At 40.0% G+C, this 19,555-nt stretch overlaps 2 protein-coding genes across 5 annotated transcripts; both read right to left on the bottom strand.

The window, feature by feature from the left end:
• Positions 1–1,500: 1,500 nt before the first annotated feature.
• On the bottom strand, positions 1,501–9,696 carry LOC308320835 (molybdopterin synthase catalytic subunit-like). 4 transcript variants are annotated; one of them, XM_080771524.1, is made up of 8 exons: positions 9,605–9,686; positions 8,813–8,916; positions 6,693–6,814; positions 4,947–5,086; positions 4,131–4,336; positions 3,480–3,633; positions 3,235–3,358; positions 1,501–1,811 (listed from the first exon to the last, which is right to left on the bottom strand). In XM_080771524.1, exons 5-8 carry the CDS (start codon positions 4,318–4,320, stop codon positions 1,737–1,739), a joined length of 543 nt encoding a protein of 180 aa, XP_080627650.1. In that variant the 5' UTR covers positions 4,321–4,336; positions 4,947–5,086; positions 6,693–6,814; positions 8,813–8,916; positions 9,605–9,686; the 3' UTR covers positions 1,501–1,736. The 4 variants fall into 4 exon arrangements, with proteins under 4 accessions (XP_080627650.1, XP_080627649.1, XP_080627651.1 ...); XM_080771523.1 differs by lacking the exon at positions 8,813–8,916 and having other exon boundaries at positions 9,605–9,696; XM_080771525.1 differs by lacking the exon at positions 8,813–8,916 and having other exon boundaries at positions 4,131–4,310; positions 9,605–9,696.
• A 1,059-nt stretch (positions 9,697–10,755) lies between these two features.
• LOC308321865 (uncharacterized protein) lies at positions 10,756–17,465 on the bottom strand. The gene is made up of 8 exons (XM_080772957.1): positions 17,406–17,465; positions 16,154–16,651; positions 15,344–15,444; positions 14,959–15,097; positions 14,453–14,538; positions 12,918–12,997; positions 12,294–12,396; positions 10,756–11,067 (listed from the first exon to the last, which is right to left on the bottom strand). The coding sequence occupies exons 2-8, from the start codon at positions 16,601–16,603 to the stop codon at positions 10,932–10,934; spliced, it is 1,095 nt and encodes a 364-aa protein (XP_080629083.1). The 5' UTR covers positions 16,604–16,651; positions 17,406–17,465; the 3' UTR covers positions 10,756–10,931.
• Positions 17,466–19,555: the final 2,090 nt, after the last annotated feature.

Raw genomic sequence — 19,555 nt, 5'->3', positions numbered from 1 at the left:
GTAGACAAGCCTATAAGTAGAACTCTGTCAGAACCACAATGGCGAGAGTAGACAAGCCTATAAGTAGAACTCTGTGATCTGTACCTTCATATTGTGGTTCTAACAAAGGCAACATTTCTGCACAATGGCCTAAACTCAAAAAGTGCTAAAGCAGTTTCCTACTTTGCTCAGTCAGTGCAAACAAACAAAGACCAAACAGGAAAGCTAAAATGGCCACCAGGCTTTATAGGGGAGGGACTAATCAGTGACTGCTTACACCTGGGTAATTGGGGGCATGGAGACAGAACTCTGCACCATGCATCTCCCATGCCTTTGTGGCATAAAAATAAAGACAAGGATTTATAAACCAAACGTTGTAGGTTAAAAAAATGAGTCAATATACAAACTGAAACAACAAAACAAACTAAACATGTCAAATAACAAAACAAAAGCAATATGCAGAAAACAAAAATCATCAACCAAAACAATCCAAATGCCTAACCAAAAAACCTAAATGCTGAAATGCTTTCAATGATGAAAAACGGCGTGCTATAGTATGGCGTACGGTAGGGGCTATAGCCCATGGTCAAAAATAAAAAAAAACAGGATAAAGAAATAAAATCAAAAAACGATTGGTTATAGCCCATCGTTTTTCAAATTTGAAAGCACTATATTTCTAAAACTATAACACATTTCAAAGATTCCTTTTCAGTGTTTCATGTCTCACTGGGCTCACTTCCTTCCTGGACTACATGTTGTCTCAGTAAGACAGCTCTCCCCCTGTCCACAAGGAGGAGCAGTGCACCAAAGAATTGTGGGAATTGTAGTCCATGACATCAGAGACGTTGTGAGCTTGTATATCGCGTGTGTAAAATAAAATCAGCCATTATTTACAATATCAAGGCATATAAATTTGTTGACTGGAAAGTGCAGTGCAACACTGAGATTGTCATACCAGTCAGATTACAGAAAATGGTAAGACAAACAAAACAGGATATATAATAAAGGGCCTTGAGGGTTATCTACAAGGGTGTTCTACCCCTTGAAGAAACTGTTGTTGCAGTGATGTTTCTCTGAGCTGGAGCTGAAATATTCTCGTTTCTATAACTACTACCTGCCACTTGATGATAGGACTACAGGAGCAGAGGTACAGGTACAGTAGGGCACCTAAACAATCAAGAGTTTTAACCAGATGAAGAGCCTTGGCTCGAAACGTCGTCAATAAAAGTTATCTTTTGGAGCATACGAGTGTGCGGGTTCCCTTCTCTTTACCTAAACAATCAATGCCACACTCAGAATGCCCCATCACACCAGTGTACACAATCATCTGTGACCCATAAATCGGTATGGAACTTGGTATTACTATACGGCAGTTACTAGTATTACAAGAAAGAATATTTCTACACAGGGAAAACTATGAAAATTGTGCTTTTGCTTGTACGATTGCAAGTAGTGTTCATAAAAATAAATAGAATTTTGCATTACCAGTATTGCTAATGAATTAACATGACTACAATGAAATAAATGAATACAGCCAGAGTTTTATTAGATTTTCTCCATCTAGCCTGTCAGTACTAAAAAGTACCTCTAGACTCTAGAGCCTTTAATATTGCTAACAGTAAAAGCCAATACTAGCACTGTAAATTATAATATTAAATAGAGCAATAGAGATAATAGTATATAATTATAAAACATTAACATTATAATGATAAGACATATTGTTATTATAATCATTACAATAACTAATAATAATAGATTCAGGTTCGTTTAGAGTGACCCCATGGACATTCCTGATTCTCCTTCCAGCTCGCACCATCGTCCTCATATACCTCCTGTGTACACACACACACACACACACACACACACACACACACACACACACACACACACACACACACACACACACACACACACACACACACACACACACACACGCTAAATTCAGTGTAGAAAACACATTACTTTTTTTTTTTAAATTTTTATCCCACGATTTTGTAACCCAGTTTTCTTTTCACCCAGTGCCAATTATCTAATGTAATCCTGGGCGCTACACTTCCTCTGCCAACCTGGGGGGCAGCGGACTGACCTCATGCCTCCTTCTATGCATGAGGAGTCCAAGCTGCTTCTTTTCACCTGACAGAGGGGAATTTCCCCGGCCGGACGTAGCGCGTGGAAGGGACACGTTATTCCGACCAGTTCCTTTCCCCTCCATCAGGCGCCCCGGCTGGCCAGGGGGAGGTAGTTTTAGAGACCAGGATTACGGCATGTTTTTGTGAGGGTATCTACCCTAGGGGACACGGGGAGAACATGCAAACTCCACACAGAAAGGCCCTATCGCCAACCCCCGCCTCGGGTATGGGCACTGATGACGCGGAGGAGGGAACACGCCGCCAGTGCCCACAGCGTCCCCAGCGGGAATCGAACCCAGGACCTTCTAGCTGTGAGGCGACAGCACTACCAACTGTGCCACCGTGCCCCCTAAAACACATTACTACTATTATACCAATTACTGTACATTAATACAACTACTGTTGTACTACTATAACTAGTACTACTAGTAGTGATCTTCTTAGTAATTATCAATTACTATTATTTTTACACAAATTGCCCCTCAAAATTCTACAGAAATTGGTCATTGTTTTTGCACTTTGTCAATAGTGTCATAGTATAAATCGCTGATCTTCAAGATTTTCTATAGCAAAATCAATTAACTCAAATCTTTGCTTTTGGGGGCCCCGCGACATCTTTTGAGATGGGGCTCAGCGACCAAATACATATATTTTGAGGGGCCCAAGAAGGTGTGAGCACCACTGATAATAGAAACATTTACTAAACTAGTAGTACATATACTATAATATAATAGTGGTGCACCACTATGAATCACTGTTCTCCTAGTACAGGGGTTCTCAACGTTTTTGGCCGGAGACCCCCGGAAATGCTTTGGCAATGTCTCTGGACCCCCGCCCCGCCCCCAATATTAATTGACTTCTACAATAACCTTAATAATAGAGACAATACACCATAAATAAATACTGAAACCAGATATAATCGTTATATTAGGGAAGGTGTACGCATGTACTATGTGTAAACTCTTCATTTCCATTTTCCAGCCATTCAGTTGGAAGTTATTATTTTATTTTTTTCAATAATTAGGGGACCCCCCCCCCCAAAATAATTTGGCGACCCCCAAGGGGTCGCGACCCACGGGTTGAGAACCCCTGAGTATGAATCACTGTACTCCTAAAGTAGTAGTACCTTTTTCCAGATGGGGACAGTAGATTTCAGGGTATTGATGCAGTACTGGACAGCCTGAAGGGAGTCTTGACGATGGGGTGACGATATCGCTATGACAACACTGGCCTCGCCCACTGGCACGATGCTGGACACACACACACACACACACACACACACACACACACACACACACACACACACACATAGTATATATATCATTTCTACCCGCCAGTGACGATACGATAGCTAATATAATCAATCAATACCCCAGTCTGTGATGGATGCAGATGTGTCTCACGCCTGGCCACGCCTCCCTGGCGCCTCGGCACACCTTTCTTAGCTCCGATTGGGCCATGGCCTCATATGCCTCGTACTCCAGGCGAATCACACGCCTCCCCTCGAATGTGTCCCTCGTCGTGCCTGGAGCGCCCACGCACCCACGCACCCACACACACACACACACACACACACACACACACACACACACACACACACACACACACTTGATTTCGACGACTAAAACTATGAGGTTTGTCGACTACCTCTTTTCACTGACGAAAACTAAATGGAAACTACATGAAAACTAAGCTATGATGACTAAAAGTAAGACTAAATATATAAATAAAAACTAGACTAAAATGTTTGAAAGGGATTAGTGGACAAAAGATCCAGTATAAGTAAGACAAGTCATTTTACACTTGGTTGCATGTTGAAAATAGCAGATCTACAAGTTCACAACATGTCGCAGCACGTAACACAGGTTACAGGTAACACAGGTCACATTCCAGGTGACTAAAATGTGACTAAAACCAAATTAAGTTTCGTTCCAAAGACTATGACTAAACTAAAATAGAAATGTGCTACCAAAAACAACACCGCACACACTGACACTGACACACACACACTTTGTGCAGTACCTATAAACATAGCGATGGCTCCACAGCCATCGTCGCCGACGAGGCGTGTGGCATCGTCCACCGATAGCAGCTCGCTCGTCAGTTTCAGCCAATCGCTGCCCTTCCTCTCCTCCATGGCTTGTTCTGCACCTCCGTTCTCATCCCTTCGCTTGGCGTTCTTTTCCTCCTCCACCTCCTCGGCTAAGCTCATCAGCAATAACGATATCCTGATCGGTGTTCATTTTCACAGTCATATTTTATTTAGTTTCAGTCACATTTTTGTTTTAGTCTAGTTTTAGTTGTCTAGATCTAGTTACCATTTCTTATAATAAGTATAGCATTATATCTAATCTTTGTATATTTAAGGTATTTGTCATATCTACCCTGTGCAATATTTGATTACGAAGCCTTAAAAGGCAGACAGAAAATACATTTGTATTCACTATTCATATGTTCCAATGTTCAATGCCAAAACCACAATTCAATCGTTTAAAACCATTTTTACTTAAATAATATTTAAGAAACTGTTAACTGGTTATTGTGTGTACCGTACTTTTAAAATCATAATTTTGTTACCCGGGCAGCGCTGGTTGGCAGGCATCAATACACTTTTAGACCAACATGTTTGTGGCAGCATGGGCAATTACATTAATTTCTTGATCGCCTCATGGGCCGCTATGCTCGATCGCAGGCTTGATAAGCCCAAAGCTTATTGATAATGGGTACTCAATAAGCTTGTTATCAGATTTTTTGGGGTATCAGGTTTCAAGCTCCATCCATTCCCACCAATGGGGGACATGTGGAAAAGGACTTTACATTTGAAAACAAGTGTCCCACCTTGGGTTCCCCTCTAGCCTCCACTGACGGGTGTGATGACCGCGACCTCCTCGCCGTCCGACAGCGTCACCTCCTGGTCGCCCACTTCCACGTACTGCTGGCCCACTGCCAGGACCACCTGGTCACTCAGTATGTCCAGTCTGGAGGACGAGAGAGAGAGAGAGAGAGAGCTTAGAGAAGGGTGAAGAGAACTAAGCAGTGGTTCAGTAGAGAAGAGTAGAGAAAGACAGGAGATGGTGGAGCTAATTTCACAAGATAAATTACTGGTTACACGTACCCGAGATAGTGTACCTAGTATCTTCCTCTATCTCCTTCCCTATACCACAGTATTATCAACTTTAAAAGTTTGGATCCAATTTTGACGTCACTTTAAATTTCTTTCACCTTCTATATATGCTCCCATCAAACTACTATTGACTCATTTAATAGATGGTACGATGTGGGAATTAGGTGCTGTAAGGATTTATATAAGACAATGCATTCCATAGTTTTCCCTCCCTCTGTGCCACAAATTGTCGCTTTTATGTTTGTGTTTGTCTGTGATGCTTTGTGATGTTAATATTTTTTTAATTAAATGGGTGACAAGATGTCGATGTGCAATGATTTTTTTGCCATATATGCTATGTGCTGTTTATCTGTCCCAAAAGACAGAGAGAGACATAGCGAGAGAGTATAGTATACTACAGTATAACCCAAAATGTCAGTCTGTTCAAGTAGTATTTTTGTTGTTTTTATTAATCATTAATCATTATTTCCATGCCATAATCCCTCCACCCCCACTCAAGAGTGGAATGGACTGACTTGTGCTCTGAACGGATCACTTGAACTCTCTGCACTTTATTTTATTCACTATTCTTGTCCTGTTTTGCACTTGTCCTAATGTTGTTGTAACTGCACTCTGCTGTCCCACCAAACCAAATTCCTAACATGTTTACATGTCATGGCAATAATGTCTTCTGATTCTGATATAATTGCTTGCTTTGCCAATATTATTTGTGGTACATTCATGCCAATGAAATATCATGAGAGCGCGGGAGAGGGAGAGAAGAGCAACACATGTTTTGTTGTTTGATGCCAATAATCACATCAATAATAACTACAATAATAATTAGGGCTGTCAAACGATTACATTATTTTATCTGATTAATTACTGCTTAAAAATCAATTAATCCTGATGAATCACCATTTGAACTATGTCCAAAATATGCCATGTTTTTCTGTATATTGTTGTGGGAATGCAAAGATAAATAACAGAAGGCAGATATATAGATTTTACATACTGTACGTATGTTTTATTCTTTATAACAAATCCAGTGTGGTAGGATGGTGTCTCACACCCCGTTGTCGTGCTATGCGATTTGAGCTACATGCCTATGTAAATTGTGCAGCATTTTAAGGCAATAACTGACTCTTTCCCCATCCAGATAGATAGTGCAGAGTGGATCGAATTAATTTCACAAATGAATTAACTCCGTTATTTTGACATCCCTAATAATAGAGGGTATGCGTGTGACATCATCAAACCCGGAAGTTATGCAGGAATGCCTACTGAGTGGCAAAAAACTACTTTCTGGCCTCGACAGCCCAGACATCCAAACAGAAAAGTCATATCTGATTGCATTAAACAACATTAAACAATGTTAAACTCACTTTGCATGTTGCTTTGCCACTCAATGTGCCATTCACTTTAAGCATGCGCATACCCTCTATAATATAATATATTGATAATATTAATACTGCATTTACCGTGGGTGTCGTAGTACCAGCTGTTGCCACAGGAGGCTACTGGAGAGCTGTGCCGGCAGAGTCAAGGTCTCTGACCTGAGTCCAGCTACCTCTGCACTCTGTGCAAAATACAACACCAACACCTGAGAGAGAAGAGAAATATAGACTATTAGAGAGATAAATACAACAGTTACAACCATGCAGAGAGAGAAGAGAAATATAGAGTTAAATACAACACTTACAATTACAACCATGCAGAGAGAGAAGTGAAATATAGAGTTAAATACAACACTTACAAACCATGCAGAGAGAGAAGTGAAATATAGAGTTAAATACAACACTTACAACCATGCAGAGAGAGAAGTGAAATATAGAGTTAAATACAACACTTACAAACCATGCAGAGAGAGAAGAGAAATAGAGAAGAGTAAGTCCTTAACACTATGGTATTCAACTTCCTGCGCACGCATGAAACTGAAAATAAAATGACACTTCCTGTATCGACTGCAAAAAAAAGACCACCAATACAAAGAGGCCTAATTTCCCTAGTGCACAGACTTTTTGGACAGAAAAGAAAATATTTCCCCGGAAGAAAAGAATATGTTTTAGTTACTTTAGTTTCTTTTCTGGCCAAAACGTGCATTTCATTCAGTGGTGTGGTGGGGGGGCTCAGAGTGCGTCCACCAAAGATCTGCTATTTTTTGGCGAGGTTTGGTGGTCCGTCTTACTAAGTATACTATAGAGGTTTTAAGTGGTTCAACTGAAGTGACAAGACATTGACAATGTCATTGTGAATGATGACTGATAATAATCTCAATTACAGAGGAAAGCAATCAATTGCCAGGATAAACCATGGATGACAGCGGGAATTTAGAGGATATTTCATAGTTAAAGAAATGGTGGGGAAGCTAGAAATGCAGTGCATACCGGCAACTTCTCACACGTTTAGTTATATTTGTTTTGCATGGCCACAAATTAGGAATGCTATTTGGTTTAGACAGGTGCGAGGTTTGAGTTCACCTGGTGTAGTTATTTTGAGGCACTACACCTGACTAGTGCAGCAGTGCTATACTTTTTTTTACAGAGTTATGATGACATTTACTCTGATAGATATCACACCTGTAAGTCTCTCTGGATGATCATCTGCTAAATGCCTACATTGTAAATTACATGACTATTTACTACTACTACTATTATCTATATAATACTATTATACTATTATATTACTACTAGTTTTCGTACTGTAGATACTAGATACCAGCGGTTCTCAAACTTTTACATTTCAAGGTCGTCCCTTAACTCTGACAATGTATAAATGGAACCAAATGGTACCCGTTGTAACCCTGGGAAAATAATTAAAATGTATAATTTGTTTAAAGTGATTTTTGCTATGTTTTTCTTTGTTTTTTATTTCTTATTTTATATTTTATTTTACTATGTTTTATTTTGAGTTAGTGTTTGTAAACAATTGTAAGTATTGCCTATGTTAAATGTTTGTCTGTGTCGGACCCCAGGAAGACTAGCTTTTGTCAAGGCAAAAGCTAATGGGGATCCTTATAAACAATAAACAATCCTGTGTTGGTTTCCTTAACTCTCTAACTACTCTCACCAAAACTACCAAATGATGCATGAATAAAATAATTTCACCAACTTTTTTTTACTACTAGTACTATAGTCTACTACTGTTAGTAATATTACTACTACTAATACTAGTATTGATTGGTGTAATACTTTATTAACAGTTTGCAGAAAAAAGCACAGGAAAGTACAGTTCATTGTGTAGCTGCCCCTCGATTGATGAAAGAATGACAAGTTTGGGTGGTCTCGACGGGTGTGTTTATTGTTCCAACACCGTGAAAACTATAAGGATATAGAATAAATACAGTTACAATCGAATAATCTCATAGTTTCACTACTAAAATCTGTGCATTAAACTTGTCACTTCAGCAGTACAATCAACAATAAAAATGGTTAATTTATGGTCAATTATAAATACAGTGATACAAAACTCAAGTCATTTCAATTATAAGACAAGGAAAATGCACAATAACCAAAAGTACCACAACCAAACGAAAACCAAACAAATACAATCATGAATGATACTCCAAATGGAAACTAGACAAATAAATAATCATGTATACCTCACTCCGCGTATCGAGGGTGCTAAAGGGCTGCATAACCAACTTGAACCAACAGTCACCGAACCAACCGTCACCGATGGTCACATTTACATATAGGACAGGCACTGTAGACAATAGACAACTTCAGTCACTACAAGTTCACTACCACTGCAAATGTCACAGGCTTCAATGCTGCTTAATCAATAAGAATACAAACATAATAAGAGTCACAAACAGTCAAACATTTCATACCGTGTGGTCTGGTGCAAACACACACACACACTGGTGCTCTCTCCCTCTGCTCACAGTCTGGAGTCTGGCTGTGTGAAATGAGTCTATTGGTTTGAGGTGAGTGAAGCTAACAGGCTTCAGCTATATATGGACAGGTAACAGGAGGTGTCAAAGTAAAAGTATGCCAAATTACAGGAAGTATCCAAACAAACAACAAAATAAGACAAACAATAAATAAAGAATAAACAGACTTCAAACTAAAGAAATTATTGCAGAACCAACTGTCACTGGCAGTTACACATTGGTTGCTTTCCTCTGTAATTGAGATTATTATCAGTCATCACAATGACTGGTCAACAAAAACATATTGAAGACCCTAACAGGAGCCCTCGCATGCACCTCTTGCTACCACAGCACCTCAAATGCCCTTAAAACAAGGCTCCAGACATCCCAAGAAAAAGTACATAAAATGATTCAATACTATTGCTGTTATCAGTCCTGGCTCCAACCACTACTAAATAACCAATAATACTACTATTAGTGCTGACACACCACACATAATGAATACGGTATGTATCTTACCTGCGCCGTCATTAATAATCTCTATGAAGTTTTGGTAGAAATGTTTTCCTTCATATTTGGAACTTTCTCCAACGTTCCTTCTACATCTTCCGGGTTGCTTGCTGCGGCCGTTTGCTCATTGGTGCAAAGGGAGAGGCGTGTTTCTTACCCCCGTAACGTGATTGGTTGGTTCTGGTCACGATGTGAGAGCCGCGTGAGAGGGTCACGTGACATGCACGCACGCACACACACACACACACACACAACACACACACACACACACACACACACACACACACACACACACACACACACACACACACACACACACACACACACACACACACACACACACGCCCCCACACAGGAAAAGTCAACAACTTCCACAGTATGGACCTGTCACCCATGAAAGATGGACATGTATGCTCACAGACAGTGAGTTATAGCCCATAGTTCTTTGAATTTTTGAAAAAAAAATATCCTCGTTTTTCATCATCTTTGACCATGGGCTATAGCCCATATCGAACGGCATACTATAGCACGCCGTTTTTCATCATTTTTGAGTATTTGAAAAAAAATTATCCTCGTTTTTCATCATTTTTGACCATGGGCTATAGCCCATATCGTACGGCATACTATAGCACGCGTTAAGTGCATTGTTTCTATATATTCGTGATCTATCAAATAAAACAAAACTTGTGAACTTGTCATCTGCCCCCAATTATTTTGTTGTTTTACTGTAAACAATTGTGAGTAAGATTGTACTAATATCCTACACAGCTCTATAGCCTAAGATTTAGACTCTTGTAGATGTATTTTATCAATTCGGACATTTTCAAAGACTGAAAATGTCAGAATCGATAAAATACATCTACAAGAGTCTAAATCTTAGGCTAACACAGCTCATGAGCTCCCATTGCATCTTAACACAGTGACGGTAATGGGTAGGTACAAAAAAGACCTTTGCAAATGAAATTGCAAATATGTCAGTTGATTAAAATTTTAAATATAAATATATAGAGAAACTATGGTGTACTGTCAAGATGAGAGATGCAAGACCCAAGGAACAAATTTCTCACTGTTTGGGAATGCGATAAAATGAATAAATCCGGGGAAGAGTTGTATGAAATTGTATTAATACAAATGAATTGAGCCCAACATCTTAAGCCACACTTAAATTAAAACAAAAATATAAACAATAGTGCAAACAAAAACAATCTAAGCCACATGTATATAACACAAAAACAATATAACCGTGCAAACAAGAGACAAAACCACACGTATATTAAAATAAAAAGCTACACTTATATTAAACACAAAAACAACATATTACAGTGTAAACAAAACGTTAGGGGAAAACAACTGGACTTCGCTGAAATGTGTGTGGGACTGTGAAAAAGCGTGCACCACTCCCAGCGTTTTGGGCCCGCCACTCGTGAAGAGATCTCACATGAGTCTTGTGTTCAAATGGCCTTCGATAGTTTCTGAAAAGGACATTTTGTTTGAATTAGAGTAGGACTGTCATCTAACAAAATCCTCAATGTTAATCCATTTGAATGTGTACAAAATGTAACCAAACATTTTGAGCCTGCTCAGGGACTACAGATGAAAATGAGCCTTTGGCTAACTCTGGCCCATTTACATGGATGTGAAAACTGTCCCTGTCAAATAAATACAAGAAATATATAATTGTTAAAAGAGAAGCGAAGGATTTTACTGTCTAACTTCATAACGACTTAAACCCTACACTAATTTAGGACTTCTACCTAGTAAGTACTACCTAGTAAGCCCTGCGCTGCACTGCAGAAGTCTGGCAAGAGCCACTCTAGAGTAGACTGCAATTTACAATTTACAATTTAGGCATTTAGCAGACGCTTAATCCAGAGCGATTTACATTAGGCAAGAACAAAAAAATCATGGGAATACATCACATATATAAAAAGCATTTATCATGAAACATGCGTAAGCTAAGAACGTAACAGTGGAATATCTATATAATGAAACTATACATATAAACTATACATATATACTATACTATGCTATACATATGTACTATGAAGTGCTATGACTACATACTATGCAATTATAGTGCTGTCTACATGACGTGCTATAAGTCTGTATCAAATGCTATCTTATGGCATGTACACACTGCACGATATTTGCTCCGATTATGCTGTCGGGGACCATTTTTGGCGCTCGCCGACAAAACTCCCGATCTCGACCAAAGATCGGGCTTTGATTGGCGAGGTTTTGCTCGCTGTGTGTGAAAGGCTAATTCATGACGGCATCAGGAAAGAACTTTAGGAGAAACCCACAGCACAACAAATGGAGTTATCGAGAAAGAAAAGCTGTCCCCTTCATTATTATTTAATCTTGCCAACATCCGTTCATATGATTTCTACCATATCTTCCATCCACGTTTTGGGATCTGGGGAGGATGTGCTCTTCCATAATCATCCACCTTTATGATTGCAAATTCATACTTTGATATTCCAAGTATTGGGTTATTTGTGTTTGATGCCCAAAAAAGACATTCTTGGTGAAATGGGTACCAGCAGTTCCCTATATATTTTTTCTCAGAATGGGCACGCATGCACACACAAACACACGCACACGCACACACACACACACACACACACACACACACACACACACACACACACACACACACACACACACACACACACACACACACACGCGTACAACTAACCTGACTGTGAGGTCAGATGGATGCTGCCACTGGTGGCCACTTGCAGAGTGCCATCGCCGGTTAGCAACATTGTGCATCGTGTTCTGCAGCTCAGCCATTACACCTCAAGGAAAACACAAATACACAAAATGTAATCAGCTTGACAACGAAAATCTCCATGAAACATGGCCTGGTGGTAAAGTTTCTGGAGGGCAGGTAACAAACATTAATGAATCAAGGCCTGGTGGTAAAGTCTCTGGAGGGCAGGTAACAAACATTAATGAATCAAGGCCTGGTGGTAAAGTCTCTGGAGGGCAGGTAACAAACATTAATGAATCAAGGCCTGGTGGTAAAGTCTCTGGAGGGCAGGTAACAAACATTAAGGCCTGGTAAAGTCTCTGGAGGGCAGGTAACAAACATTAATGAATCAAGGCCTGGTGGTAAAGTCTCTGGAGGGCAGGTAACAAACATTAATGAATCAAGGCCTGGTGGTAAAGTCTCTGGAGGGCAGGTAACAAACATTAATGAATCAAGGCCTGGTGGTAAAGTTTCTGGAGGGCAGGTAACAAACATTCATGAAACAAGGCCTGGTGGTAAAGTCTCTGGAGGGCAGGTAACAAACATTCACACAAATTGTGGCCAAACCTGGATTCTCCTCCACGTGCCTTCTGACTGCCCCCACATACTGCTGCTTCGCACGATGGTAATCTGCATTAAAGGACGACCTGGGGAAAACAGAAGCATCTAATCATAAAAGGATAAAAGTATTTATTATGAGTATAAATGAGTACCACAGACGAAAAACAGTCTAAGTCCAAATTTCTTTCTGACCCCTCCACGAAAAGGCCTCGTTGTCCTGAACCCTTATCTATCATTTATACATTATAGATCAATAGTGTGGACTTAGACTGTTCTTCGTCTGTGGCATTCAAATATTCTCGGGCAGTCGTCTTTACGAAAGTTAGAACATCATACTTTATCCACAATTTACACATCATGCCTTATCTGCTAGCACAGTGACAGCACCCTATATATAGAGCAGGTGTTCTCTCCACCTTTTGGGCTGGCGAAAACCCCCCAAATACAAAAGTCTCGTAACCACCCACCCCCCTCCCCCCCCGCCCCCACTTCCCCATTCAAATTGAACGCTACAATACCATTAATAATAAACAAAATACATATAAATCCAAAATCCGGGCAACTAGGCTGGTAATCCAGCCTGACTGACTGCGTGTTGCTAGTTCGAGTCCCGATCCCGACGACCTTTGCTGCATGCCCCCTCCCCATCCCGTTGTCTGTCAACCAACTATATATCTTTCAATAAAGGCAAAAATCTGGTCAGGGATCCCAAAATGAATATGTATTTGGCCGTTGAACCCATCTGAATATTTTCTGCCAGGGAACCCCATACAATTTTGATAAAATATTCCAAAAACTAACTAATTTCAAAGAATTTACTCTAATGTGGCAAAACCGATGTATATCGAACCGATGTAACCGATATATACAGTATCAATGTACCAATGTATATGGTCAAAGTGGTTAAATTGATCTATATCAAGTCATTGATTGATTCAAAAAATTATATTTTTTATCCCACGATTTTGTAACCCATTTTTCACCCCTGTGTCAATCATCTAATGTGATCCTGGGCTCTACACACCCTCCGCCAACCTGGGGAGAGCAACGGACTTAACTCATGCTTCCTTCATGCTTGAGTGTCCAAGTTGCTCCTTTACACCTGACAGGGGGGAGTTTCCCTGGTTGGACGTAGCGCGTGGAAGGAACACGTTATTCCAACCAGTTCCTTTCCCCTCCATCAGGCGCCCCGGCCGGCCAGGGGGAGGCAGTTTAGAGACCAGGATTACTGCATGTTTTTGTGAGGGTACCTACCCTAGGGGACACGGGGAGAACATGCAAACTCCACACTTTCGCCAACCCCGCCTCGGGTATGGGCACTGATGACGTGGAGGAGGAAACACGCCGCCAGCACCCACAGCGCCCCAAGCGGGAATCGAACCCAGGACCTTCTAGCTAGTAATTGATTGATTGATTGAATACTTTGTTAGTCAAAAATGTAAACAGCACAGAGATACAGTAAAATACTTAAGACTTGTGGTCCTATGCAAACGTTACCCCCCACTTGAGATCTAGAGGCAACCCAGAGCACTGAACACAACCTTAGACTCTGGTCTGTCGCTGTAGTACTGCTGTTCTTGTAAGCTTGCACGTTCCGGCGGCTTGGAACGACCACCTTGGACTTCACCTTAACACAAAAGAGTAGGGGGGAGGACACACACAAATATTGGTAAATACTAAATAATAAGGCAGTCACGATTCTTGATATGTATCGAAATTGAATCGTAATTGACGTTCGATACAGTGATTAATAATCAATCACATAACGCTCTGTGCTGAAAATAGGTTTAAAAATATATATATTGAATCGAATTGTGACCTTAAAATCGAAAGATGAATTGAATCGTGGATTAGGCAAATCGTGACAGCCCTACTAAATAACTAGGATACCATCTTGGGAGGCATACTTAGTCATTGGTTAGACATAAGGTTGGTGAGGGGTGCGTTAAGGGTTGAGAGAGGGTTAAGGTTAGGTTTAGGTGTGCTGCCCCAAGTACTGCACCCACTACCTTGACTGTATTGGATACATTAGCTGCATAATCCACACCTGTACTTTGATAGGGGTATCCTCGAAGCTGGTATCGTTGAAGCTAGTCTCCGGGGTGACATCTCCCTCCTCTTTGCCTTGGCAGCCCTGCGTCTCCCCTACGCCCGCCTCACAGTCTGCATTCGACATCACTGTGGCACTTTGGCACAGAGAGGGCAGTAAAACATCAACATTGATCGATTGAATACTTTGTTAGCCAGTTAGTTACAGTACAGTCACAAGCAATGCTAAATGGAGAACACAAAAGAGACGCAGAATCTATTATGAATGGATTTAACTATATACAAATATTCTCAGGCATGGTCACCTCTACAAATGTTAAAACATTATACTTTGATCACAATTTCCACATTATCGCCTCGTGTCAATAAGCCTTGAACACAACCTTTGACTCTGGTTTGGTTTAGCACTGGTGGTCTCTGGCACGGCCTGAGACGGCTCTGATTCCATCTTCTGGCTCGGAACCGCGACCACCTCAGACTTCACCTTGATTCAAGAGAGTTACCGTAGTACAAGGGAAAGAATGCAAAACATGTGTAAATAAGTAGGGCTGGTCAATATGACATAAAATCAGTATCGTGATTATTTCAAATATTTGCTTCGATTACAATTTATGAATGATAATTATAAAAAGTAGTTAAAATAGAAGATCTACAAGCCTACAAGCTATTTTTCCTATTTGTGTGTGCCACAATAGAGGGGATGTGTGACATCATTATCATACCTGGAAGTTATGCGGAACGCCTACTGAGTGGCAAATACATCCAAACAAGTCCTATGTGATTGCATTAAACGTTAAACAATGTTAAACTCATTTCGCCACTCACTTTATGCATGCACATACCCTCTATTATGCAATAAAGTTAATTCATTATCCCTTTAAATATGTATGAAACTACTGTGACTCTGTTGGATACATTAACCACTTGAACCCCAGCATCTATATGCTGGTGAACAGACAGAAAAGTTGTCCAAGTATGTCACAACTCAGGTTTAAATAAAGACTAGAGGATCAAGAATGTGACTACTGCATTATCCATACTAGCACTTTAAGAAGGGTATTCTCCAAGCTAATCTTACAATCTTGTCTCCACAGTGACCTCTTCTACAATTTACAATTTAGCCATTTGACAGACGCTCTTAATCCAGAGCGATTTACATTAGGCAAGAACAAAAAGCATGCCAAAAAGCATACCTCCTTCAGTTTGCCCTGGCAGTCCTTCATCTCCCCTATGCCCACCACACTCTTCTCGCAGTCTGCGCTCATTATAGAAGGTTCAGACAGGCAGGAGCTTTTCTTAATGGGGCTCAGACAAAGGATCTCCTTGACGTCAGAGTCAAAAGTAGGGCCGAGGCTTACTGCAACTTTCTCAGATCGATCCGGGGAGTGCTCTAAACCAGGCAGGATGCCGCTTGATGCATTTGAATCCTTTTCACTACTGCTTGAGTTCACAGTTTGTACTGGCTGCTTATTTTTCAGTTCATCTTGTGACAAGGGTGAGGAGGTGCTTGAAACAGAGCCTACAAAACAGCCAGGGTCAGGAGAAGCACTATTTGGAATGCAGACCTTTTTTGCTGGTGTGTCATAATTGTCAACAAGACCAGAATCATATGAATTCCTCTTGTTAACATTGTGGACATCCATCTTGAAGTTGGTGAACCAACTGTTTCAGGGTTTCTGGTGTTTTACCTACTAAAATATAATAGAGAGGAAAACACATTATGATTTGTCAATTTTAGTAATATTAACATTGTGGCGAAAATTCTAAAATATTGCAGTATATAGGTGTAAAAGGAAAATTCAGCATGACAATTAAGTGACTAGAAGTCTAGAAGATAAACAACCCTTATGGATTCATACTTTGCACTTGCAGTGCACATGCCGATTTCGTTCTATGCATCTGACCCTTACCCATAAATTATGTAGGCCTACTAAATTCTAAGCAATTATCATATATGTTTTCAGGAACTGTAGACACCCATATAACAATACCTTGAGAGGGATTTTAAGTCAACTAACGAACGTGTAGGACTTCTTCGGCATACGGCATCAAGTATGCCAACAAGCATTATCATCCGCAGTGAGTGTCGACTGGTCAAAAATAATTGTGCAATCATCCTAGTTTGACGTTAGATCTATCCTCCCGCAAATTTAACTTGAAATATCGCTCGATAGACCAGTTAAATTAGTTTTGTTTGGTGTTAGTCGAAAAAACAACAAGGGTTTCCAATCCGAAAGGCGCTGACTGCCAACGCTACTGACGCACTGGACCTGGGCTAAAATAGTAACGGTTATCCTAGCTGTTCGCAAACTTCCAATGAGACTGCACTACACCTTGGATGTTCACCATGGTTCAGCATAAACCTCTGCTAAATGATTTAAGCGTTAGGTATAAAGTATATGAACCAACTAGACCATTTACAAAATAAATATGGAACCGGTAAACTTACATGGTTCCCGCAGCGATCGTTGACAATAAACTCGATCATCTGTCGCTCCCGAGGACCGAGGACGTCACATCATCAATGCGCATTTATGATAAGCTACATGACGCAGCATGTCAAGTAGGCTACACGACTTGACATTGAATTTCCCAAAATGAGATTATATATATATGACTAATATAAAACACACACACACACACACACACACACACGCACGCACGCACGCACGCACGCACACACACACACACACACACACACACACACACACACACACACACACACACACACACACACACACACAGCCATTTCATTTTTATATATAAAAAAAATAACTCCACTATACAATATATCAAAGACAAATATAGTACTTTTGACTACACTACATTTCTAGAAAGGAAAAAGTACATTATGAATAGTCTACATTAACCACTTAACCCCCATTGTCCCTCAAGACATTCATCTTTTAGTCTGTTCAAAATAGCATTCCTGTAGCCTATATATTCATTTAACAGGACCAAGCAAGTGCAAATGTAGCCTACATTTTAAACAATCACTTAAGGATATATTAATAGGCCTCCCTGATTACACTGACAGTTTGAATTTGTAAATAACTTTTGGTATAGTTTTTACATGGTCTCCTTATTTACTTCAATTAATTAGAATATTGGATCAGGAACACTTGAGACTGGTTTCATGCTGCAGTAACCGCACATGTCCAAGAGGTGGCAATAATGCTCTATTTAAAGAGAAGGTATGGGGAATGGGGATTGATGTCACTATTTCTTTGTTTTTAGTTGTGGATGTAAGCCTATAAGGTCATATTTCATGTTTCGTTTCATGTCCACATCAGCTGCAAACATATTCTATTTCTGTTCTCACTAGAGCAGTGGTTTTCAACCAGTGGTCCAGGGACCACTTGAGGAGATCAACATAGAATAGTTAACTTTCACTGTTCAACTAATATTATAGGAATATAATATATCTGAATACATTGTTTCTATAAAATATGAAGTATGCAAAGGTACATTTTAGATTCATTGTAAGTATTGTACATTACACAGAAACATTAGTAAACCGTGTGGAGTCAATGTGAATTACACATTTTCTTTTAAACTTTACTATACTACTGAAAGATTATACCTCAAATTCAAGAGTCAGACCCAAAATTCTCATGGTTAAAAATTATCAATTTATTATATTAATGGATATTTACACAATTCATAGGTATTTACAAAATGTACATGAGACCTTTGCTATAGTTTGCCATTTACATATATACATATTTGACGGTACACAGATCATCAAAATGTTACAATGTCATTTTCAACAAGTAGTACAGAGACAAACAAGGTCTACAAGGTCTCAACACATGAGCTTGTAGATTGACAAACAGAATTAGTAGAATTAGTGATTTAAAAACGTAAAAGAGAAAAGAACTGCTGAATGTCTGGCTGTCGTGTGCTTCCACGAGGAGGGATTAAATAACCATTAGAAGTGCAAAGAGCAGTAGCAGTATACAGGAGACGTGTACAGTTCTGATATAAAGGCTAATACAATTTCTTGGTCTGTGAGTTTGTCAGGATCAACAAGTAAACTGATTTTGTTGACAAAAAGTACTTTGAAGTAAACTTTAAAGTGAGAATGATTGGATTACATTTCAGCTGCACAATGCCGAACTGAGACCTCATCTTCTCTCCAGCTTCATGTCCACCTTCACGTCCACAAACTTCAGCATTTCACTTCCTCGTCGCTTTCATCTTCCGTTTTTCTGGATGTCAGCTTCTATCTGTAAAATGACACACACACACAACGAGATGATTATAAGATCCCGGGAAAACACAATCAAATATGCTACTGAAAACAATACAGTTAAGTGGATATTGTCACATGATTATACAACTTACCCACTTCGTACCTACCGTGCACAGAAAATGAAGCGCATGTAGTAATGACAGGAAACATTCTTCTCTCAACATTACTAGTGGGCGAGCTGGGGGAACGGCAAAAATGCTCGTCTGACGCTGGCCTTGGGAAAATGTCCTTCCATCATCTTACCTCCTCTGATGGAACGACATGTTCCCAATGCCTCCAGACCGAACTGATACCTCTGCTTCTCCCCAGCTTCATGTCCACGTTCATGTCCACAGACTTC

Source organism: Protomyctophum bolini (assembly GCF_963924005.1).
Source record: "Protomyctophum bolini genome assembly, chromosome: 9".
NCBI classification, from domain to species: domain Eukaryota; kingdom Metazoa; phylum Chordata; class Actinopteri; order Myctophiformes; family Myctophidae; genus Protomyctophum; species Protomyctophum bolini.
This window is presented reverse-complemented; position numbering and strand designations above follow the sequence as displayed.